The sequence below is a fragment of the Lampetra fluviatilis genome, chromosome 9, assembly GCF_964198595.1.
Source record: "Lampetra fluviatilis chromosome 9, kcLamFluv1.1, whole genome shotgun sequence".
Lineage (NCBI taxonomy): Eukaryota > Metazoa > Chordata > Hyperoartia > Petromyzontiformes > Petromyzontidae > Lampetra > Lampetra fluviatilis.
The window spans coordinates 10,768,421-10,794,671 of NC_136283.1; the positions used below are offsets into that span (position 1 = coordinate 10,768,421).

At 52.4% G+C, this 26,251-nt stretch overlaps 1 protein-coding gene across 1 annotated transcript in view; it reads right to left on the reverse strand.

Annotated features, from left to right (window-relative positions):
- ZCCHC7 (zinc finger CCHC-type containing 7) overlaps positions 1–26,251 on the reverse strand; it is a 212,547-nt gene that overhangs the window by 85,269 nt on the left and 101,027 nt on the right. Inside the window, exon 5 of the mRNA XM_078859762.1 lies at positions 26,060–26,230. Within this exon, the coding sequence (XP_078715888.1) occupies positions 26,060–26,230 (171 nt within the window). The remainder of the gene's footprint in view (positions 1–26,059; positions 26,231–26,251) is intronic.

A 26,251-nucleotide genomic window follows, 5' to 3' on the forward strand; every position in this document is an offset into this window, starting at 1 on the left:
ACAAGGCCGGCTAGACTAAGGTGCCTTGATGATTCTTATCGCAGAAGGTATTGTCTGAGGATCGGAGAGCCACACTCGGGTACCTTTGCGGTTTCTTTTTATTGCGGTTCAGTGTTAACGGCCATTGCTCACAGAGCCAGACTCGGGCATCTGCAGCAGGAACCGTAGGGTTCAGTGGTGACATTTTCCGTTTGCGGTCACAGTTTAAAGTTTCAACGCAACTGGCAAGGCTGCCACTTTAGTTGCGCAATAACTCGTGTTCACGTTATCCACTCGGTTAAGGCACGGATGTGATTACACTCACAGCAAGGATATGCTGCCAATTTGACGGGCATTGATTAATTTACATATTCCTTGCATACTCCGAGGTGTTCACACGCACACAACATAAATTGTGTTTCCTAAGTCTAAATCCCAGAAGCAAAGACAGTAAAGACACATTGGCAATCAAACCGAAAGCGGGGGGGGGGGGGGAGACAACGAGGCCTTGAGCCAAATCCTTCAAGGGTCCACGAAACAACATTTAGTCAATCCACTCGTGGGACTTCCACATCAACGTTTAACAACACGGGATCACTCAGCCCATCAACCCTCCAAGGGGCTGACAAAACGAGTACAACTTCGTTGGAAGCCAGCCAGCGAGTGGTCATCCCGCGCAGAGAGACCGGGCCCCGGCATATGAACGTGGAAATTTCCACGATGCACTCGAAGGCGTGTCCTCGTAAACGGACGTGTGCGCCGGCCCAAAAAAAGTCACGTGAACGGAGAGAGAGACAACGTTGACGTGTCCAACTCATGAGCTTCATGGTATATATTTATGTTGTGCATTCAGGGAAACTGTGGGAGGGGGGGGAGAGAAACTCATAAAGCTACTTTGAGGATCGTTAAAAAAAACTTTGTTAAGAGGAAACGACTCCCCAGAGTCGAAGATAACCATCCGACGAGGGGAAGGCGGCAGCGTGGACGAGGTTCACGTCTCCGGCGACCGCCATGCGTAACCAGAAGCTTCCCTCGGCCTCCAGAAAGCAGCCGCCTCCTGTTTTACTTCACTTCCCCCCATTCTTACGTACGGCGTGCACAAGACAAAGATCCCCAGTATAGCCTGAACAGACTTTTGGGGCCAGTGCTGTTAGCGAGCACCTGTGAAGGCCGGCACGGCACACGAGGGGGTGGGTGGCCGGCACCACGCCCGGCCGCCTTTGTTTCCCCAGTAACAATGTTTTATACACCAGGTGCTCATTTGAGGCTGAGTCGATCTTGGGGAGGCTAGCACTGATTCAGATAATCGTCACTGGTGTTGGCCATGAGTGGGAATTGAACTCGGGTCTGTGGGTTCGTAGCCCAGCACGCTAACCACCACACAACAGCGTGGCAAGCACACACGTGTAAACACAATGTAGTCCTGATTTTCGGATTAATCTGGAAGATATGGGCTAAATACGAAATTTCGGATCGGAATTTAAAACATTTTCGGAACGATCCTAAAGAATGACATCTTCTGGAAATGACATCGCTTTTGTGCTTTCCCCAAACAAAAATGGTGGCATTGTGGACGTCACTTTTGTTAGCACAAAGACATATTAGGTTAATGCGCAATGCAAGTGATGTGGGAAAAAACAAATAAATAAAACGATCGGAACTTGTCCTCAAAATCGGACTTTTCTTGGCAATGAGAGGCATGATGACGATGGCTCAAAGTCAGCCCCTGTCCCGGATGTGAACTCGCAACCTTTCTGAACCGAGTCAAACGCTCTGACTGCAGCGCCGCCTGGCCAGATCACATGGGATGGGAACACACGCTGGCTGCCACAGCAAGGAGTTGGCATGGGCGCACCGTCAGAAAAACAGCCAAGGTAGTGAAAAATTACGTTCATTTGGCCGTTTTTCTGCCAATTATCATTGCAAACTGCTTTACCGCCAGTACATTAATTGCACCAAATGCATTTGCGTAAAAAAAAACCAGGTCATTGTATGAAGGTGAAACCGTACAATTGAGTGTACTACAGTGGCATTCTCTCAAAAGGCAGAGTGTGAAAGTAATATTGAGCATTTACACAAAATAAAATCACATCACCCTAATCCGACATAGCCAAACAATGTCTCACGTGCACAAGCGTTTACCAAGTCCTCAATTATCATTCTTTTCATCATCATTTCAACCTCCTGGTGAGTTGCAGAACCACCCTACACAACCAACCTTGGCAATTAGATACGAGGTGCCGTTTGAAATTACATCACACATCATCAGAACACAATCCAGGAAGGCAGGAAGCAGAGGTCGCAAACGGGTTTTGATTCCTTACCCGTACCCGGCCGCACCAGGGTCGCAAACGGGTACCCGTACCCGGCCGGGTACGGGTACCCGTTCCCTACCCGTACCCTACCCGAAATGAGTGACAAACGGTTACTCACCAGTGACTCACGGCCTACCCGTACCCGTACCCGGCCGCACCAGGGTCGCAAACGGCTACCCGTACCCGGCCGGGTACGGGTAGCCGGGTATCGGGTAGGGTACGGGTATCGGGTACCCGGTTGCGACCTCTGGCAGGAAGTGATTCTGAATTCCTGGGATTTGTTATTCCAGGCTCTTGACCGGATGACGCTTGACAGAGCTTCAAAAAGTGGCGGAGGGTCTGAACGGCACAGATTTGGTCAGATCATTGCGAGGCCTGAACCCGAAAATCTATTTCGAATCATTAACGGAGACGATCGCCACCCCATTGTTGGTTTGAGGATAAAGCCGAAGGCTTCCATTCGGTGCATGGTGCCGGCCACACCAAGCCTCCGTGCGTCGCGACGGACCTTAACAGGCGCTCGCTAACGGGCGCCGTTGGTCGTCTACGGCGTTGAAGACGAGCTCGGCCGAGAGCGTGGGGGGGACGCGCGATGGCTGGCGGCGGCGGCGGCGGGGCGCGGGATCCGTGCCATTGTCGCACGCGCTGGCCCCGCGCCTGTGATCAGGCTCCTGTGACGGCGTGTTTATAAACAGCTTTGCTGTTTCGGCCTTTCATCGGCTCGCGGACGGAGGAGAAAGAGCGAGAGGGGAGGGGAAAGGCAAACCGCCGGAACCCTTTAACCCGTAATTACACCAGGGATTTCTGCCCGGGGGCAGATTAAGCAGGATGTTTGGAAGTGCTCCCTTAACGGACAACTTTATGCGTGGTTGTGTATACCCGACACAAGCTTATGAATTAAATCCTTTATTTACAACTGTGTTTCTCAGTGCCCACTCAACGTAGAAACTTTAAATGTGTACGCAGGTGTGTATCCTTTGGCATGCACGGTGTGTGCGTGTGCCGGTTTGCGTTTGAGGCCGCGTGTAACCAAGTGACGGCATATTCGCGCGCATGAGTAGCACGTGGTGGAGAGTGAACGGGAGTTCTCCTGCGGACACCCTGGCCCTCGTCATACATCATCACACGAACTCCGGTTATCCCCGCAGCGGCTTTTGGCGAGCCATGGAACAAAGACGGTCAAGGCATCGCACGCTTTCAAATGCGCTTCTGCGACTCGTCTTGAACGCTCTTCCTTCCGATATTGGGAAGCCACTGGAGTTATGCACTTTTAAATCATCTAGATTGAAAACTAATTTATATAGAACTGCTTTTTGTGTTTCGTTTGTTGTCCTTCCCCTGCACCTCCGATTAGCACGGTTGGCTCCGTATGGTGCAAAAGAAGTTCACAACATACGTACGTACGAACAGACATACATTTACACCACTGTTTCAGGGTGGCGACTTGCTGCTCCACTTTAATTTTAAGCACGGAGGTACTTTTGGACTTTCGACCGATAAAATGTGTGCATTGGCGTGTAACTGGTGTGTGTGTGTACACGCACACGTGTATGATATGCACGTGTGTGATATTAATGTGTGGAACATGTCTCAGCTGAGGCGTACCTCGCAGGCGTAACAACGCTGGGTAACAAAGTTTTACTTTCACGCTGGCATTCCGAATCAAATGGCCGGTATTCACAATTTTGTTTGCACACAAACACGGGATTTTATGTACAAGTGCAGGATTAACCTGCTGCCCCCGAGACGACGCTCACACACGACTACATCCCCTAAGCCTTATCTGCTATTTGTAACCACGTAACCCCTTGGCCCCTGAATGACTCCCGCCCATTACCTACGATCACAAATGGAAGTTACGCATTTTCGGCTGCGGGTTTGAAGGAGTCCGGCCGAGTATCTGGTGACTAAAGACGAATCCACCACATCGAGTGTCTCCATCGTCAAGGGAAGGGTGGCGGCAGGCGTGCTCATCTCTGCAGGCAGCCAAGAACCGGCGGTGAAAATTCCACATTCCTTTGATGATGATGGGGCAGGTCTCTCCCTGGGATATCCACCAAGGCATCAGACTCAAATTCGGGAAGCTGAGAGTTAAAATCGTGATCAGGAATAAATTCGGCAAATCATTCCGCCCGGGGTCGATAAAATAGCTACCAGTTTTAAATTATTTGAAGATACGAGTCGTCGTCATGGGAAGGTGGAACTTCCACCACAGGCTCACGTCCACCAACACGATGAGATGATTCCCGATCAACATCCGAGTGCGCTGACATTACTACCGCTCATGATTACGTTAACAGACGGAATTCATCTGAAGTTCAAAATGCATGTTCATCTCACGACTTAATAAAACCCCTTTTGGCAGACATAACCGAGCGCTGTATATAAACACAATAAGATAGCGCACACACACATATATATTAGACATTACCACCAGAGACAAACGTACTCATTACACCGAGTGGGATTTTTATTATTACGTTGTGGCACTTTATCTGCTTTGACAAGTCGGTCGGTCAGTTTGTGAGAATGCACGCCACACACGCAACCGCCAGTGAAAGAAATGTGAATTTGAAGAAGCCTTTAAGATTGTGCCTGAGCTAAGATGGAGAGCGGGGGGGGGAACTCCTGCTGCCACTCACAACCCCTTGCCTCTTTAGGCGAGGGATTGTGAATGCGAGGAAGCTTAATGAATAAAATCCGCGCACACACACACACACTCCAGCACGCTCGCACGGAGGCCGTGAACGACACGTGCACGCACCGCGCGTCACAAACGCAGCAAAGGAGCTCGCAAGATGCACGCGCTCACAGAGACACGCAGTTATATATCGTGCAACGCACAATAATCATCGGCGTCGTTGTGGAGAATATCAGAAACAGAACAGAATAGCAGGCAATAACGCCTCCTTCGCAGATCTCTCTCTCTCTCCACATCAAAAATAAATGCATCTTTTACGTAAATATATACGTAACATTTTTGTGGACAGACAGATATATTGTACGATCAATTCATAACACAATTCAATAGACTGCTGGAAGAAGGCCTCCCTACGACGTGTCAATCGTGGGGTCTGTTTAACCATACTTCGCCACGCTGGGTTGTACAGGGGTGTCTAGGATCGATTCAAATATCACCCGCTGCTGATGTTAGCCAAGTCTGGGAATCAAACGCTGCGCACACAAGCTCAACAAAGGCAAAGATGCCCATGTAGCCTTCACAGACTGTTGGGGCAAATGGTGTTAGGGAGTACCTATTAAGGCCGGCACGGCACACATGCACACACACGCACAGCTCCATACACACACACACACACGGGCGAGCGCACGGCTCCATCCACACACACACACACTCTTTCACACACGCACGCACGGGGTAGCCCCAGGCGTTCGCAGGCCTAATCCCGTTAAGTGTGAAAATGAAGCTAATTAAAAGGCCCGGCCCCGCTGGGAGCCGGGAGAAGGAGTGCAGGCGGCAGTTCCGCGCGCGCGTTTCTCAGGGGGCATGGATTTGCGTAAGCGGTCCCAGATGACCGCTCGCCCGATCCCCGGATCCTGCACCAGGTGTGAGGTCGGGGTGCTCCCCCCCTGCTCCCCCCACCCCCAACACCACCACGCACCCCCACCCCACCGCCCGTTGGCCCCCCACCCCTCGCCCGACAACTTCACCTCCCAGTGCGTCGTGTCCCCAGCGTGCATCGCGGACAGCTCCATTTTATTTGGTTTTAGTCTTGCTCTGTGTTGTTGTTGTTGTTGTTTTTACCCCCCCACCACCGCAATTAAATTGTAATTGTGCCGTCGGTCACGGCGTCGCCGGAAGAGGTTGTCACGCGGAGGCTCGCGCAGCGTGCGCTGCAACGTCGACTCGTTGTCGCCCAACGACACCGGCGGATGACGTCAAGGTCTGCGGCGCGGGGGACGACCGTTCAAATTGCCTCTCGTCCACACGAGGTGGCGCTCCGGTTTATTTTCGCCTGCATCGAGCGTCCGTCCCCACGGCTATCAGATGCTTTTAGTCCTCAGAGCCGGAAAACGCTGAATTAAGTCACGAGTAATAATGGCGAGGGTGTTGGGGGTTTTTTTTGTGTGTGTAGTCCACATAGGTGATAAAGTATAATATAGCATGAGATGGAGAATCGTATCACAACTCTCTCAGGGTTATGCAACCCCACCGCCAGCAATGTTCAGGAATGGTCCACAGGAGTAGATATCACAGAACAGTTCTGCAATTCCGACCAAAAAAAAAACCTCATATCCACAGCACTTTCTCACCTGCCCTGCGACAGAGTAACGTTAGTCACACAGCAGCCAAAACAGATCCATTTTTAATTGCCAGAGCTGGAATGTAGCCAATTTAAGCTCAAAACTAAATTTAATGCGATGGGGCTTTTTTGTTGTTGCAGTCATTGGTCGCCGGGCCGAGACCATCAAGCTCGCCACACTTGAGAATCCGGTTTAATCACAAGTGGCTGGAATCCGGATTCAAGCGGAAGACCTTCAGCGGTGCCGGCTCAGTGCTCCGCGATGGTACGAGTCCCCTAAGCCACTCGGCGGCCACCCCTTACGAGCGCACACTCTTGATTTCCCTCATTATCGCGACGGAGGAAATTGCGCTGGTCAGTGCGCACCGTGCGCAAAAGCGATCGCCGCCCTAAATCTTTTTTTTCCCCGCCACAACGATCAAAGTTGCTCGACGCGCGCAAAGCAAAATCCCGAGCAATCTGAGATGCAACTGCAGCCACCCACGCCGTCTCATCCGAGGCCGTAAATCTGGAATCTTGTCCACCGGACCCGCGGCGGGGCCTCAGATCCCCTCTCGGCCGAAATCACATCCGCCATGAATCCGCTCCGTCCGCCCTCCCGAGGAGGCTTCGGCAGAGGATTTGTACAATAATTGAATGTGGTCTTTGGGATTTTTGGGAAATGCAATGTTGGTCACTTGACCAAAAGCCTTTATTTTAGCAATGGAGACCTTCAGTTAACACCAGGAGACGCAAGGACACAAATTACATCTGTTCTGTGTAAATACTAAAAAGTGAATTACTTGCACATGCATTTTAAGTGGCTCAGAATGTTTCAGCATATCTGTGCTCTTCGGGATACCTCAATAAGAAATGCGCTTCATAAACTAGGTTTTTATTATTGTGCTCAAGGCGTCTCCTTGGTCAAACAGGGCTTGTCTTCACTGGCTGGCCTGAGACAATGATGTGGGAATTCCACATTGCCATGACAGGGTTCTAGTCTCTCCCATTGCACAACCTCCCACAAGAGCGACGCTCATTTTACCAACTCCAAAAGGACGGTTTGGGTCGAAACAGCCCCCACTACCAGGGGTTGTTGAACTTGCAACTTTCCAGCCGAGCGGTCCTGATCACAGCCGATAGCTGGCCTATTTCTTAGAAATGCGTGGGTTCTGGCAGTTGTGCTATACGGCTCTCTCATTTGTGTTTTCAGGTCACATCGCGCGTTGTGCGGCATGATATCCGACGTTTCTCTTTGGTTCCTGAAGAAGCAATGCATGCTAAAAACGGAACACGTCTGGAAAGAACGGCATTGTGGGAAACGGAGAAATCCCGCAATATCGCGAGTTCGCAGCTGAGAGCGTCAATGTGCACAGGAGCACAATCCCACAACCGATCTGAAAAGCAGTGGAAGTTTGGCATTTATCTAAATGGTGGCGAGATGTTAACTACCTCGCCTGGTATACAGGAGGTCGTGGGTTCGATCCCGACCCTGACGCCTGCTGCTGTATATTTGGAGTTTGTATGTTCTCCCCGTGGTTGCATGGATTTATCTCCGGATCCTCCGCATTTTCCCTCCACATTTGGAAACACACGTCTAGAATATTTTCGTTGCGCTATCATTTGTGACCAGGTCGCTTCTGGAAAAAGAGCTATATAGCTCAGTGGGTCTTACCGGGTAAAATAAAAAAAACATAGTTTAGTTTAATAGTCTTAAATAATGCGTGCGTAGAAAATCTGGACGTTATAAAACACTCGCAGCTGCACTCGTGGCCTCTGCTCATGTTCCTGCGCAGCACAACGGGCAGAATGACGAGCTGCGTCGAAAGATTTGCAGGGTGACAAAAAAAATCATTACGTATTACCCACAACACACCAAGGCTGCACGTAATTATTTTCGCGACATTTACTGCAAAGTAATTTTTGGGTCCCATGGTGTTTTGCGGATGGCTCTAACCCATAGCATCAGGCCTCCCAGTGGGTTTTAACAGGCCACACCCTGCGGACGAGATTCAAACTGGTCCAGGGACTCGATTTGGGTAAACGGCGGCTCAGAAGGCCGATTGGTTGATGGACGTTAACACGATCACATTTCAGGCACTCATTTTTTTTTTTAAAGCTTTCGTGACTGCAGGGATTCATCTTCTTGGTTCTTTCGGTAAAGTCACGTAGAAGGGAAATAATAAAATAATAAAACATAATAAAATACAATTCTCACGACGTTTCGGTCACAACGCAAGCAGCCGTCCTCAGGTGAAGAACAGGTCTGTCAGAAAGACAGCGTCTTTTGTCAAGGCGCCCTTCCTCCCCTAACCCAGCTTAAATATACGCTGCCAAGCTTGGTGGTGGTCATTCAGACGCTGTCTTTCTGACAGCCCTGTTCTTCACCTGAGGACAGCTGCTTGCGTTGTGGCCGAAACGTCGTGAGAATTGTATTTTATTATGTTTAATTTTTATTTTATTATTTCCCTTCTACGTGACTTTACCGAAAGAACCAAGAAGACTCATTCCCTTTGTTTGCAGCGATTTTTTTTTATAAACAGTTCCTTCATTACCCACAATCCTCCACGGGAGCGCGCAACCGCGGCTCTGCTGTCTTGCAATAGGGCCCTTGCCCATACGCCACACGGCCACACGCCCCGCCGATGAGTGCCAAGAGAGGACGAAACCCGGCGTCGGCAACGGACAGAGCGGTCGTGGCGGCAATGGCGGACGTGCACCACGGTGGCACCACGGAGGCGCAATGCACACTTGTTGGGCTTGTTTACGGCCATCCCATTTCCCCGCACCGCAGTTCATTCCACTCACAGCAGTGGGTCGGGCGAGCCAGGCCCGAGCGGCGCAAGGCTCTTAATACCATCGCCACAGCGCCCAGCTTGAGGGATTCGTGCCCTCGAGGATGGGGGGGGGGGGAGAACGTGGAGGAGTGGGGGGGGGGGCAAGCCTGCGATTTTGGACACAGAAGCCGCCGCCGCCGCCACTCAACACGGAGACGGCGGCAGATGAGTGCGCGTGGAGGTGACCTCGCCGAGCGAGCGGCAAGCCGAGAATGTAATGGAATGAGAGGCGACTCGTCTCCCCCGCAAAACACGGCAGCGGGCCTGCGGTCGGCTCCGTTGCGGTGCCGAACACGGCGACGGAAATTCCACATTCGCAACCAAACGGCAAAGTAACGTTTGGGTCCCCACGGTGTGTGCGAGATGGCTCGAGCCCATAACACGAGGCCACCCAGCGGGTTTCGGTTTAACAGGCCACACACACCCAGGGGGGCAGGGTAGCTTTGTAGGATGACTGCTTATGTCTTCCCACAAAGTGTTTCACATTTTATTAACCCCAGATGGATTATCACAATTGCGCTGATGTCGGGTTCCAACAGAGATTGGAAATCGCAGCCCCCTACGACTTTGGCCAGTGCCAGCTGGCCAGGGCCATCAGAAGAACATTAAGAAGCGCACATTCATTCTTGATTTCCCCAAGAAAGCATCAGAGTCTCAGGTCTCATTTCAAAATGGGGGCAAATTCCCGTTGTGTTACCACGACGGGGGAGAGGCACGGAGGGAATCGCAGCACCTGAAGGGAGCCCGCACACAAAAGAAAAACGCACACACACACAAAACGAGAGCACTGCCTGCCAAGACCTACTTGCTACGCTGCCTACTACGAGGGCAATTGAAACCAGGAAGGGCCAAATATACGTGTGCTCTTTAAAACCGTGTTTTCAAGTCTCTGTGTTACCGCACATGCATCGTCGCCACCCCATCTGCTCGTTACTGATGCTGCCGCTGCGGTGCCTGAAATCACGCGAAGGGTTGTGTGGTCTGGTGGCCAAAGCGCTCGCACGCGAGGCCGGTTTCACACAGCCTCGACGGTTAGATACCCGCTCGAGTCGCCCGGTAAACCCTGCCCGGAATTACCAAAGCGCGCCTGCTCCTGTAGAGTGGGTGTTGGAGACCCAGTGCCGTCGTTATTCAAGAGAGTAGACACCGTCGCACGCCTGTGCCGCGCGGTGCACGTGGCAAGCTTCGGGGGGGGGGGGGGGGGGGGGGGAAATCCCGTAACGGGATTACGCACGTACGCTCCGTCTCACCGGGCTCCCATTTGGTTAAATAAACGACAATTGTGGGTTTCAATTAGGCAGTTTTACAATATACTTTAGTCGGCATTCAGATCAATTTGGTGCAAAAACCGAGACCTCTTTAACCTCCGGTCATTCGCACGAGTCATGCCCCCTTATCCGTGGCTGCGCGTCGTCGATAGCAGTGAATTATGTAATCAATATCTGTTACTGAATTACTGTAATTCATTGGACCACTGTGTAGTAACACGCACACTTTAGGGAAAATGATAACAAGACTACCGCCTAATTTATTACCATTACAAGTATTTGTCCAAATGACATCCAAATGACATCCAAGTGTCTCTCTGCTCCAACGGGCGATGGGGCAACGCTCATCTCACTTGGTGACCCTGAGCTCAAGGTGGGAATTTCCACATTCTCGTGGCTGGGGTCATTCTCTCCATACAACACTCACTTGCTACAAAACGTTGTTTGTATGCAGGGTAAGCCTGCTACTAATATTGTACGCATCATATTTATAACTATGTTTGTCGACTTTAATAAATAATCACTTGCGAGGTGTCACTGCCTACGCGACACAAGAGGACATTTTTTTTGTACAAAACTGACCGTGTGATCAAATCAGCGATGCCATTGGCTCAATTACACGAATACCCCGATGGCGCTGACAACCAACATTTAGCGAAAGGTGCCACCGAGGGATGGAACCTCGAGGCTCACAAGTTTCAAAGCGAACGTCGTTTCACGATTCTGCACCGTGCTTCGCTCATCATCATCATCATCGTAACACGTAGGCTTTCGAGACCAATATTATCCACGAGAGATTTTTGGGTTAGATCGCGTGAATATAAATGCGTCGTTAAACCAGTCAATGTTGTGGGTTTACTCTCCAACTCACCGGTGGTGCTGTACTAGTAACGAATTGGCACGTTCTGTTTACGTGACAACCCATACTAATTGGCTGTGTCGCCGGGTGGTGGCGGGTTTAACGACACATTTACGTGACCTAATCCAAAAACCTCTTCTAATGGATCATCATTGTCACCGTCAGCCATGATCAATCGACTGTTGAATGAAAGCGTCCCCAAGCCAATGTCATTTCTCACAGTCCTGCAACGTTACCGATCCATCATCAAGCACCGGGACAGGGGCCGACTGCATTGCTCCAGCTCAGCGGTGGTTTCCATCCTCCGGTTACCACCGCTCCGTTGTCAGTCTCAGCCACCGGCCACCATCCCTTGCAGCGGAGTCGACGCGCTTACACCTCTTTGCGGTCGAGATCGACGCCGAACCTGGACACGTCCTCTAATCCGCGCGTCCCCCTCGTCTGTTTCTCAGGGCGATTCCAACCGTGCGAAGCGCCGCCTCACGCGTTCCCTGATGCTCAAAGGGACATTTCTAAGCTGGCGAAGATCGTGCATCAGAGCCGGCGGCAACATAACTCTCGTGGCTAATACATTAATAATGGGGGGGGGGGGGGGGGGTTGAACGTGGAGGCATTATTAAATTAAAGGCGCGCAGACTGGTTACCAATGCAATTCATTATGCGCGGCATAACTTATTGCTGCCATTATAAATCCTGTAAACAACCCATTAATACGCGGGTATTTAACATTCGTCACCGGCGGCGCTGCTCACCAAGCCTTGGGAAGGCCGCGAGCAGCCGACGGGCCGCGCATCGCCCTCAAGGAGAGAGCGGCGGTGAGAATGCAAGTGCCCTTCCGTCGCTCGGATGAGAGGCCACGAGACTCCGCGCGTGTCCCCCGTGGCCGGCGAGACCCGGGTCCCCGTACGCGTTCGCAGGACGGCCGCTTGCTTTGCGAAGTGGGTCGTGGCTGGCCTGCACTGTGCCTAGGGTGCTGGGACTCGCAATGGGAAGGCTGCGAGGGTTCAAATATACAACACGGAGGGTCGAGCCGGCTCATTGTCCCGCCGGGGTCAATAAAACGAGAACCACTCGGCGGGAAGGCAACGGTGAGAATGACTTGTGGATTTACACTTGCCGTGGGAATGTGGAATTCCTCATTGCCACCGACACAGAAGAGCATTGGCCCACGGCTCCTTGACCTTTGCACGAGTGAGGAGTGGCCCCGCTCTCAGAGAGCGCTGTCACAAGGTCCCCAGGTGTTTGACCTCCAAATCAAGCCGCACATTTCTTCACTCAAAAGTTGGAACATCCAGGTGATTCGAGGGGGTTTATTTTACATCTGGTGAGAAAACGTGTCGCCTCGCGACTGCGATCCGCTTCGCCGCAACGGAAGGGTTGGCACGGCACCGCCCGGCTCCAGTGCCGAGCGCACCTCCACCGCCGGGCAAAGCCCAGGACGCCTCGCACCGGCGGAGGCACGGACTCAATGACCGACAGCGCTGTCACCAGGACTCTGCCACGGCACCACCCACACTTTTGTAAATGTTTTTTCCTTCTCCTCCTCTCCCACTACCGTTCGGTCATTAGCCGGAATTACGTGCGTTGCAAAAACGCGAGCCGCTGCCGGGGCGGGCGCATACATCATGTTCAGCCAGCGCGCCGCACAAGGCAAATGAACTCATTACGATATCAGCCACTCCTTGCTATCGGCCCTAATGAGTGATCAATCCGTATTATGCCTTATTGATTGGGTTTAATTAGAAAGCCCTGATCATTTCATCACCGCTAAAGCGACGGGCGACGGCGAGCAGAGCTGGCTGGGCAGAATCGCTCTCGGGCTCGCGGGGCGATCGATCCATCGACCCCCCCCCCTCCTCCTCCTCGCTCGCTCCACAGACTCAACCTCTTCTTTTTGTTTTGTGTAAAAAAAAAAATTACACAACCAGCCTTTCAACGTACACTTAAAGAACAGGAATAAGTCGAACTGTTTCCCGCGCTCAAGCGAGCGATGTGCGTGCGGTGGTCATGTCCAATGTTGGGCTTGAGCCGGTGAAGGAAATTCCACATTCATGTGACAGGGACCAGTGTATCCATGGCACAATTGCTGCTGACTTGCCAAACAAAAGTTTTTTTGTTGACCTCTCGGTATTGAACCCATGGACCTTGCAAAAATTAGTTGAGACACCAAATCACGAGCAGTGCCTTGTCAGGAAAAAAATATATCAAGGGCAGAAGTTTTGGGCAGTGGGCGCCCTCCGGAGCAGATGGCAGCTCTCTGCCCTGCGGAAGGACTATCGGCTAAAACGTCACGCGCGATAATGCTGGCGTTCAGGCGGCGTTGGTAATGAACGTGGTGATTTTGAACCCGCGATCGCGGGACCACACTTAACTTCCGTGTTTAACTTCCAAATGTGAGTCGAGCGCTCTCACCACGGCGACGGATTAAGCGGAACGTAATCAGTCCGCGATCCTCCTCCGGCAGAACAACCGGCGAGACGGGGCAACACCCCCCCCCCCCCCCGAACGCAACGGCGCGTTTACCCAAGACGAACACCCTCTCAGGATCTATCTTACACCCGGCACAGGGCTTACGCTCTTGCCGAGCGTTCCGCTACGCATTTATAAGAGGGGGGGGAGGTCGGGGTGGGCGTAGCGCTCGCCAGCGACGGAGGCGACCCGATCGGGGCCCCGTACGTTCAGCGAGCACGGGGAGCGGCCTTAACTCGGGGAGACACCGGGGACTTGAACTCGGCTTCCCAGCGGTGCTGGTTCAGTGCCCAGACACGGACTCCGGCGCGCGCCCCCCCTCGTGCGCACGGCGTGGAGCCACGTCGCAGTGGGGGGGGGGGGGGGGGGATGGGGTGGGAGTTCCACGAGACCGGGTTTTAGGCCGTGGCACGGGGCAACGCGACGGGAGATCGGCCGTAGCGGCGGCAGCAGCAGCGGCTCGCAGGGACGATGAGACCCTGCGGCTCGTCGCGTCGCGTGGAGTGCCGCGACAGCTCGGAGCGGTCCAGGGCTGTGACCTCCGCAATGGAGTTTTTGTTCCGGTCTCTCTCGCTCAACGGAGGCGAACCGCACGTTTCTCCCATTCGCTGGCGGAGGGCGGTGTGCGCCTGTAACCCTGGTTCAGGCAGAAGCTCCAAACCCCACTGTGGCCTATGAGATGGCTGAGAGACAGCGGTACAGCAAGTAGGCACGTGAACACATCTGTGTGGAACTCCTGAGTGCGTTGCCGACATACGGGTCCGTAACTGCTATTTCCGCTCGCATGCAAAATGCTCATTTACAAATACTGGACCCGCCTGAAAACAGTGACACTCAGTGAGACTTGTCTGGATAAATCAATGATGTAAAAAAATCCCAGTCTGGTGTAGATTTAGCCCATCATCTCTGGGGAGTTGACAAAACCACATCAGTACCACTCTGTGAGCAGCCAACAATGCAGTTCCTTTGCATGAACTGGACCACACCATAGGAATGTGGAATTTCCACGACCGTCTCGGGGCCACCGCAAACAGCAACGAGCACCGCTCGGCAGTGCTCAATCGAAGAAGAGATTTTTTTACGTTTCCAATAAAAATAATAATTCCCACAATGCTGTTTGAAATATGAAAAAGGTAATTTCCACCTCTTCCCCGACCAGCGCCGCTGCCCCGAACGCTGACCTCAACCTACACAACAAAGGTGCATTTTCCCTGGGTCAGTTAACCGTGCCGTCGGAGGGGCAGGGAAAGGAAGTGGCGTGGGAGGTACGGGGGGGGCGGGGGGGGGAGGGCGGGGAACGGGGCCGGGACGAGCGAGCGGCAGGTGCGGTTCACGGCGACGCGAGGCGGACCCGCGGAGTTGTTGTGATGGGTGGCGGCACAGGAAGCGCGGCTGCCCGCGGGGGGGAGCGGTCGGCCCGGGTGAGGCACGGGAGATGTGGGGCGCGTCTGTGTACCGGTAAACACAGCTTTGGCCAAATCCCGCCGCCCCCGCCCTCCCGGAGAACCGGGCCAGCAGATTAAGATCCCAAATGAGGGGGGATTAACGGGTAAATCGGGGAGACCGGAACACGGCCACGAGGGCCCTCGGGCGGCAACAGCAGCGACGGGAATTGACCCGGGTCAAGAGGGCGCAGGGCAGAGCACGTGGCCAAAGGGAACCCAACGAGGGCGGGAACCGCCGCCGAGTTCCGACTCGAGGGCCGAGAGGGGTGGTGGGGGGTTCGGCAAGAATCACCGCGTGCGCGCACCGGCGTCGTCGGTGTTCCGCGAAGCCACTTGCTGTGCTGCCGTCTGCGGGTCAACCCGGGCCGCCTAGAGTTTTGGGAATTTCAAAGATCTCCGCGATCGGTGAATGCTGCCCCCCGCCCCCCGCCCCCCGCAAAGGGGCCGGACCGCAGGCGTGCGCCGGCCCACCCCGGGGTTACGACAGCATCGCCCCGACGATATATTATGTTAGCCTACTGCAATGTGGAATAGGCCCAGGCACGTTAGCATACAGACAAGACGGTATGTCAGCATTTAATATCGCATGACAATCGCGTGTCAGCATTCAATATAAGGCAATGTTGTGCGTTAGCAATCAATCTGGCACGTCCACGCGATACGACGCTCGCATGCACTGGGCACACGACGCGGAAACACTGCAAGTTCGTGCCCGACACAACAAGGCGCTGGCACGATGCCCGAAGCACAAGCAGAATCAAACTCGGGGGAAAAGACTCACGCAGGACGGAGACGTGCACGTCATTACCAAGCGTAGCCTACCGCAACGCAGAACCGGATTGAACTTTATCTAAAACACGAACACCAAGGGGGGGGGGGGTTGGAGGGGCAAAACTATTTTATTTTAGCAGGTAAATCCCACTGAGCTTTTTCAGTTAGGCCACGTAATGATCTGACGAAATTAGTGTCGTCAAGACCCTCCACCACGCCGGAACAGCCAAACGAATCCAACTGTCGTGTGGTTCACGAGGGTTTTAATGCCCACGTAAACATCGCGTTAGCTCACCGGTAAGGTGAAGAAAACTTCTCACAACCGCATATTTAGCAAGATCCTGGAAGTCGCAACAACAATCGGGGAAGGCACAATAAGCAGGTGAATGGCAACATCCATACCGTGACCAAGTAAGTGGGCTCAGGGGCAGGACGCGTCGCGGCTATGAGGGAGGACAAATGACGGTCAAGGATAACGACAGAGTGGCAGCCAAAGAACAGAACGTGTCCGAGAGAACATCCACCGAGGAGACGGAGCGATGGATTCAGTTTGTGTGCAGGTGCCGGGTGGATTAGATTTGGAGAGGCGTTCATCCAGCAGTGGACAGATGTCGGACGGCGATCACGACGGTGACGGCTAACGCGCACGTCAATATTGTGGTTGACGGGGGGGGGGGGGGTGTTCGAAAAACAACAGCGGCACAAGTGAAGCCGTGTTGGGTGAAAATATTCACTCGCCCTGCGTGGATCTTCACTGTGTTTTTTTAGCCCCATGCAGCGCAATCTTAATTCCCGTGTGTTTCTGCCAAATTTTCACCAATGCATTAACAAGGCGTGACTAATTGGAGCACGGTGACGCCAAACGTACCGCGGAAAACAAGCCGACTTCTCCTCTCCCGCCGTCGGGTTTCGAACGCACGGCACGGTCGCGCGCGCGCGCACGGAGGAAACACATTTAACACGCGTAGTTACGAACAAAATAAATGGTGACATTTTCGAAACAAATCTCTGTCCTTCACAATGTTTAATGTATTAAAAACACACACACACACACAAACCACACAACAATAAAAAAATATATATATAAAAGCCCTAACTATATTTCAAGGAAAAGTGTCTCGGAATATTTAGAATATGTGAGTAATTCTCCTAAGCAGTTACAAGTCTTCTAAACACAGATAAATTGAATTCAGTGGGATGGAAAACCTCTGCAGTTGGTGGTATGGAAAAGCTATGAATTTTACTTGTTGGAATCGCACCAAGAGGTTTATCTGTAACACGCAGAACACGCCCGGACCTGCTTTAAAAAACAAAATTAAAATTTGATGACTAGTTGTGCCAAACCGAGCGAATGGAGAAAAGAAAAATAGCGGGCGTTTGGTCTTTGGGAAAGCAGAGGCGTTGCTTACTACGAGGGCGATTTGTCTTAAAATCCCTCTGTAATAACGCACTTTGACAAACGGTTGATCATGAAAGATATCTACAGCGGGCAGGGCCAGGAAACCATTTCAAGCCTCAGCAAAATTCAAATTTCCAATTAGACTTAACGCCGCGCTGACAACGGTCAAAATTGCTCCCTGGAAAATTCAGAAACTATCCGCGCACGAGGCCGCAGCCAGCCCGGGGAAACAAAACGTGTAACGAGCGCGATTAGCCCGATAACGCGGTCAGAGGAATTTATATCGGTGCGCGGCCGTCAATTTGCACGTCCCAGCCTTGACTTATTTTACTTTATGTTTTTTTTCTCTGCCCCCCCCCCGCGCGCGTGCGTGAGCGCGAGCGCGTGTGTGTGGGCGGGCTTTTACTCAAGCCATTACGGAGTGACACAGCGGGAAATTTGGGCTGCAGCGGCGGCACAGCTAGACGGCCTGTCAGCTCGGCCTGCCGCTTTATTAATGGCTCCCGGGAAACATTAGCGTGGCAATCTATTGACGAAGCGCTTGAAGGAGCATGCAGATGAAATTGACCTTCAGAGCACTCCCCAGTTTCCAGTTAGTGGGGGTTTGACGCACATTAGGACGTCGTTAAAGAAATAGGAGTAAAATTGGCTTGTGGTTAATGACTAAACAAATTCCATTTCAAGGCCCGGCGATACGTTAGCTACCAAATCCCTGGCCAGACATCAAGCGGTGGAGAATGAGGTGTTAAAAAAGGGGTGGGGGGGGGGGAAGAGAAAGGGCGCACTGCAGAGACAGAAAGACCACGGCAAGAGAGCGAGAGAAGAATGGAAGAGAGTGAGAGAGTGGCAGAATTGCGACAGATTTGAGCCGGCCCGGTGGAATTCATCAGAAGTTGGTGCTTAAAATGCATATGGCGGACAGTTACCCCGCACATCCTTCACGCTAAAACCTAATCGTTGAGTGGTGTGAATTCCTATGCAGGGCGGAAATTTAAAGGTTTAACATTTTGGGAATATTTGTCGTCCGTTAAATTTTTTGTAAAAAAAAATGTGCCAAACGTGGTCAAAAAGCCAGCGGCAAAGACGACGTCGCTTCGCAAAGTGGCACGTAAATCAAGGAGTGACCCAATTCGATTACGAATGATCACAAAGCACCGTTACCCCCCCCCCCCCCCCGTAGGCCATCGCCACCCCCAGAACCCCCTCCGCACACACCCCCACGCCCGTGCCAACTCATAACTAACCCCGGCACGGGACGATGCGGCTCGCATTATGGGGAAGAGCAAAAAAAATGTAGATATCGCCTCATCGCAGCTTGCTTGTATGTTGTTTTAAACTGCGGCGATAATCTATCGGCTAAAAACGGTGGCGCTCACTAGCGCTCAATGCGGCGTGAATGTGTTTATTGCTACGTGATGTGCTCCCCCATTTCCACCGCGCACTCACCATCTGTGCCAGGCCCGCCGTAATGGTTTCTGGGTGCTCTCCGCTTAACGAGCATTGGGGATTGCACAGCAAGCCGCGACAACAAAATCTGGAGCCTCCGACTCAAATTGTCTGGCGCGCGGCCAGCGATTTTAATCCCTGCAGTTTCGTTATTTCGGCTGTGAAATTACCCGCCCCCCCCCCCTTCTCTCTCTGAGCACCGTCTCACAGCGCCGGCCCCAACGCCCCAGCGCGGCCGAGCACAAACATGGCCGGCGCCCGAGAGAGAGGCAAACTCCACGAGGGTGACCTTTCACTGTGCGGCTACACGGAGAAAGTCGAGGGAATATCGTCTGTGCGTGTGCGCGTGTCTGTATGTGGGGGAGCGGTAGTGTAGCGGTTATCGGGCTGCGCTACGGACCCGGCGACCCGAGTGCGATTCACGGTCACGGCCACCACCGGCGACGATCATCTCTGAACCAATCCTGGGCCCCCACTAAGTCGACTCAGCCTCAAATGAGCACCTGGTGCGATGTGTAAACATCGCCACTGGGGAGACAAAGGCGGCAGGGCGTGGTGTTGGCCACCCACCCCCTCGTGTGCCGTGCTGGCCTTCATAGGTGCTCGCTAACAGCGCTTGCCCCAACAGTCTGTTGAGGCTATAGGGGGAGATCTTTGTCTCTTTGTAAATGTCAGAATGCCTCTCCCACCCCCCCTCCTCAAACCAGCATTGGGCCGCTCTTATTTACGTAGGTGGTCCTGAGACAGTCGTGAAAAATTTCACATTCCTATTATGGGGCCCATATTATCTACAATATGAGTGGGAGTGCACAGGTAAACGGATTCAATTTCATTTCTGGATTGTGAGTGGTCAGAGCACTCGAAACTCACGGCTGCGAGGTTGCGAGTTAAATTCCTGGTTGAAGATTGACTCAATCAGTCATCATAATCATAACTCCAGGGTCAATAAAATCTGTTCTACTTTGTTGGAAGCCTACAGCGCTTGAGCCACGTGGAGACATAGAAACGTGGAAATTCCGCCATGAGCTAAGGGCCATATAATGGAGACAAGTGAAGGTCCATTCGCGTATAAGCAGGGAGACACCTTTGCTTGGTTAATACTTGCGTGAGTGGGTGCGTTGGTGCGTGTGTGCTAATTGCTCCCGGTACTTTCCCTCGGAGTCTACGTCCAGTGGTTCGCGCACGGCACGATGAACAAAGCAATGCAGTTCGATTCGCGGCGGTGGCTACCAGTCGTCAGTGATGTCTGAACTGTCACTGCACCCCCTTCCCCTCCCCTCCCCCACTTTACCACCCCACACTGACCAGCACAGTGAAGTATGGTCCAACAACCCCCCCCTGACCGATAAGGGGCGGGGACCTTCATCCAACAGCGGATTGACCAAGGGCAGGAGGCCTCCGACTGGATGAGATATCAACTCACCGCTGACGTTGGCCGTGGCCGGGAATCAAACGCCGGTCAGCAGGTTCACCGCGCTGCGTCGCCGCTCTGCACAACATCGGGACCGGCATGCAACGGCACTCAGCTCCACTGGCGTCCCAGAGCCCATGCTTGAATGTCCACATGTTCATGGCGGGGATCAAGGTCTCTCTGCCATCACCCCCCCCCATCACCTCCCACGGCCAACCCCCACCACCCTCTACCCCCAACGTGAGCGAAGGGCCACGTGATGTGAAAGATCCCAATCCCACCCAACGCTCAGGGCAGGCACAGTGGTAACAACTCATGCCTCACGGACAGAAGCACCTGGGTTCTATTCCCAACCCGGGCACACCGTTCCGCGCGGAGTTTGTAAGCTCTCTCTCAAGTGTCCCGTTGCAAGAACAAAATCAAACATGAAATTGACTCAATCGATCGGGATTGCACACAGCAGCAACATTGCCTCCTAATGAAAATATTTGGCAGGACCCTCCTGCGTAAAGCAGGCGTAGTGGTAGTCATAATAATAATAACCCGAGCGTCAGCGGGTGGTTCGTTTACCAAGTGGAACAGTTGTCGCACACTGTCGCGTCGTCCCACGATGCTCACGGGTCTACTGCTTCCCTCCGCGTATTCAGCGATAAAGCCGCACGTTGCGTCTGCTAATCAACGCATTCGTCGCGCGTTAAGGTCGCGCGTGATTTTTTTCTTTCTTCTTTCCCGAGGAGCAAACTAAACGACCGAGGCTTCCCACGACTCGCGTCGACAAAACCAAAAGCGTCGCGGCAACAAAAACACAAAAGATGCCGCCGTTTCCGTGGCCGTCGCGGCACGCGGTACGCGGTTGGAATAGTGGGATGGACAATTAGTAGCGCGAACGGCATTGCGGGCCCAGACATTACGCGCCAACAACAACAAAACTCCCCCGCGTGCTTCGGGGGGGGGAGAAAGAAAGAAAAAAAAATCCCCACCACAGCCAGCACCAAGCCGCAGATCTTACAATATTCATTTCCATAATATTTTCATTACATTAAAATAATTATCAGTCTCGGAAAGCGCGGGTTTAATGCGGCGTTTAAATGATCAGTAAAAGGAAGGCATCGCGAGGCTGAATGCTTTTCTAAACCATTCCGGCGGCTGATAGGGGCCGCCGGTAATGGCTCTGCCTGCCTTACTGTGGGCAAATAAGGCGCATTAAAAAAACGAGTAAGAGTGGTGGGGGAAAAAAAGAGCGAATTAGGAAGATGAAAATGAGATCCCCCACCTAGCACGATTGTGTGTTTCCTATTGCTTAATGGTCGTTAAAGAAATTTGCATTAAAAAAAATCATTTTCAAAGCTGGGGTGGAGGGGAAAGAAATGTGCTCATCCTCACGCACACTCTCTTACTCGCACTCTCACTCTCTTGCACACTGACTCGCACTCTCACTCACGCACACTCGCTCACACTCACAGGCACTCTGGCGGACACTGACTCGCACACTCGCTCGCACTCACATGCACTCTGGTGCACACTGACTCGCACTCTCACTCACGCACACTCGCTCACACTCACAGGCACTCTCGTGCACACTGACTCGCACTCTCACTCACGCACACTCGCTCGCACTCACAGGCACTCTGGCGGACACTGACTCGCACTCCCGCCCACACTCTTGCGCACGCTCTCACTCACGCTCTCGCTCTCACTCACTCCACGTCTCTCTCTCTCTTGGAGCCATCTCCACTGGCATTAATGAGCAATTCCCGATGTATGCAAATCCGGCGCAATTAATGGCACGCGATTCTAAAGCACTGCCGCTTTTTTTCCCCTTTCTTAAGCATTTATTAAAATTGAAGCATCTGTTCAGGTGTCTGTAACGTCGAGTGGCTGAGAGGTAAGCCAGAAGCAAACACACGTTGACTTCATTTATTCAATTTACATCCTGGAATTCAGAGAGAGAGGAATTTCGTTTTTTTTCTTTCCCAGTTCTGTTGATTTAATACCACTGTGGTTTTTCATTGTCATTGTACTTACTTTGTGAGACATTCACAGGAAGAGGTCGTCCTTGTCACTGCTCTCCGATGTATTCTTTAGCATTGGAGTTTCATTTCGTTACTGAATCCTCAACATTTGTGAAAGTGTTTCCTGGATGAAGCCTAAAGCACAAGTCTGTTTACGATAGGAATTTTTTTATTATATGAAGTTGCATTTTATCCGTGTGCCCAATTATAGATTTTTTGAAAGTGTCCTTTTTAGTCTTCAAATTGTATTTATCTATTGGAAATCATGACATTATTATATATCCCCAGACGTCAACGGAGTCCTACCTGTATGTGGATCACAAAAACGATTGCCCCTGACAAAAAAAAAAACTACAAACAGTGAAAATGCAAAATAAAACGGGGCACAAAGAGATTAATGCCTAAACAACAAACGTGGATCTCACGTGCCATGCTCGGGATTTAGAAAAAAAAAAGAGGACGACGATTTGTTTTCCTTACTCAAAAATACTTATTCAGACTCTCCTGAAGTGTTTGGCTTGGGGATATCTGAACAATCATTCAAGTGGTTTTTTTCTTTTGCTGTTCAAATCAACTTGGCCACGAGCAAAGCATCTATCTTCAAACCGGCTCTTAAAAATTCTCTCCCCTTAATTCCGATCCGTCTCCACGTTTGCAGCCATTCTGGCACGCGGCAAACAACCACCCCCCCCCCCCCACACCGTGCCGCCTCCCCCCCACTTTATAGTCCAGAATCTCCGCGCGGAGAATTTCTCCACCATCTTCCTCCTGCTGCCAGCCTCACCCCCCCCCGTCCACACCTCAGCGTCCTTCCCCGCTCCTTTAATCATTTTTATCGCTGGCGAGCGCCGCTTAACGCTCGCCAGTGCCGGGGCCTGCCGCACCGCACGGCGCTGCGGTGCGAACCGGCGGCTGCGCCGCCGCTGCTGCTGCTGCCGCCGCTAAATTCACTTTTAACTTTCAGATGTACACAAATTAGCCGCGCGCTCTCTCGGACGCGACCATGAATACAAATTCCCCGCAATCAATCACGGCGCGCATGCAAATGCGGGCGGGCATCTCGCGCGCGCTCGCTCTCTCGTCTCGTCTCGTCGTGCGAGTACGGACGAAGGGGCATGCGCTATCGCACCTGAGCGTCACTCTCGCACGCTGGGTTCCGTTAAGGAGGAAAAAAAAAATCTACTTTACTTTGACGAAAGTTGGCGCAACTTCCCATCTCCCAAGAACTAAACTGTTCCCTTCATTACAGCCGCGGGCATCGGCACGCCGTGGTCTGTGCGCCGCTGCCAGTCACGTCGTGGCCACGGCCGTCTCCGATTGGATGGAATTTACCACTTGGGCACTGTCTCTCCTTTCTCATGCATCAACATCGTCGTCATCATCTCAGAAGGTAGGCATTTTAATCTTGGTCGTGTACGTTTGCTGGAAGGGAAGTCCAAAAGCCACTTGGTGGGACACTGTACCAGCGGACCCTGACGGCCGGGTGTCAGATTTCCCACAAACCGCGGCACGATGGACAGGAGTGGTGGCATCAACGGCATTGGCCATGATGACCTCTTGACCTCGGTCACTTGATTTTAAAAGCCAATAATAATAGCAACAATTACTTACCCAGGACAGCATCACTTTTTAGGAGTGGCCTGCATTGGGATGTCTGGCTAACACCCTTAATGAGTGTTTGCAAGTGCTCCTTAATGGCACACATTTGTTTTTGTTGTTGAAGAAAGCGGCATTTGTTGGAAGAAACAAATAAAAGTGTAGTGGGGAACCGTGCTATCGGCACAGGAGTGCTGGGCCGACGGAGGAGATCGCAACGGCAGGTCGCGTCGAGCATCACAACGTCGCGCTCCAGTGGTGGATCGCTTAAGCTATGCCTCATGGTCTCTCGGCCGCCCCCCCCCCCCCCCGTCACCAATGACTGCGCAAAAAAAGATAATCACATTAAATCTGGTTCTGCACTTAATTTGGTTAAACTCCAGCTGTGAGAATTAAAAACATCGGTTTGATTGTCGCACGACAAACATTACTCCTGTGTGCAGACCGGGTGGGGAAAACGCAGCCCCCGCCCCCCCCGCCCGTGTACAGAAAGAGGTCAACAGAAGAGATCTCAGCGGTAGCTCTGTGATGTCCGCTTCTGTGGGCCGTTCTCTAACACGAAGGGTTTCACCCCCCTCTGCGAGAAATCTGGATGGATTATTCGTCTCGCGAATCGGTGCACAATCAGGAAAACGTGGGGGGAAATGAACAGCAAGTACAGACATCACAGCCATTGCTTACATCTGTCATTGCAATCAATGGCAACAGTGCACACCGATAGATGCGCTTGGGCGGCCTTGCTCCAACAACAAAAAAGCCACCGGAGTTTCGCGCTTTATATCGAGATTGAAACCAACTTTCTTCAGAACTGCTTTTTGTATTCATATTCTTAGGTTTTTTCGGTAAAGTCACGTGGGTAAAACATCAAAATTAATGAAAATTGTTTTGTTTTATTTTATTTTCATTAATTTTGATGTTTTACCTACGTGACTTTACCGAAAAAAACCTAAGAATATGATTCCTTGCAGTCACGAAAGCTTCAAATCTAGAATTTTTGTATTCAGTTTGTCGTCCTTCCCCCGAAACCTCCGATTAGCACGCTTGCCTGCGTACGGTACGATAGCGTACGTGCGGATATGCAGAGCTAAACAAGCACGGGGCGGTACAATACATCAGCGACCCCGATCCGGTGATGGCATTGCTATGGCAGCGGACTGTTCCCTATGCAGTACCCGATAACGACGTTTTTTCCAAATATTTGATAAAACTCCAAAGGGACGGTGGGCCCAGAGGCGAAACCCTGTACGGCGATTTACATTCACGATACATTCCGATTGCGAGTCAAGCGCTCTGTACCAGCAGCGCTCGCCCGGTGGGCACTCACGAAGATTGTCTTCCACGGTGCTTCGCGACGGAGAGTTCACACCCGAAGCACCTCCCTCCCCCCAAGCCTTCACCTCGTCGTCAGTCGCTCGTGCGCCGTTCCAAGGTTTACGGCGTCGTGTCGGCACGGGTGGCAATAACCCCCCCCCCCCCCCCCAGCATGCTACATTTCTTTCGTCTAAGTAGGGGTATCAAGACGTAATCCGGCAACACCAGTAGTCCGAGGCCACCTTGTAGGCCAATGTGTTATGGAATCAATCCCCATTAACCTTCGTAAGCAGGTACTCACTCAGCCTGGCTATTAACAGCTGCGGTGTCAGAGCATATTTGTGTCAGTGTGTGTTTATGTGTGTGCATGGGTGTATGTACGTATTGGTTCATATGAGTGTATGTGTGAGTGTATATTAGCTCACAACAACGAGCGGAGCACCAGGTGGCTAAAACACAGCAAGATGGCACAGTAGGGGGCACAGGTGGTGCCACTGCCAATCATCTCGGTCAGTCAACCCACGGCACCCGGGTCTGTCCCGTGACCTCCTGCCAGCGGGCGCTCGACGCTTCACGTTAAAATGCACATAGCCTGGCACAAGCGTCGTGGTGACGTCACCGCCACTTGTAGTGAATGGCGGTTGTTGTTGTTGTTGTATGAGAGAGCGAGCGTGTGCGAGCGTGCGACGCTACCACTCACGTCGGCGTAGTGTCCCGTCATGCAGCAGCGGTGGCACTGCTTGTAGTGCCCCGGCTTCTCCATGCAGTCGGAGAGGACGTGGCCTGGCCGGTGGCAGTTGGGGCACAGCCGGAAGGGGCAGACGTTCGCCACGTGGCCCTTGGTCCCACAGACCCCGCAGGTCGGCAACTTCTGCGAGGGGCAGGGTTGACA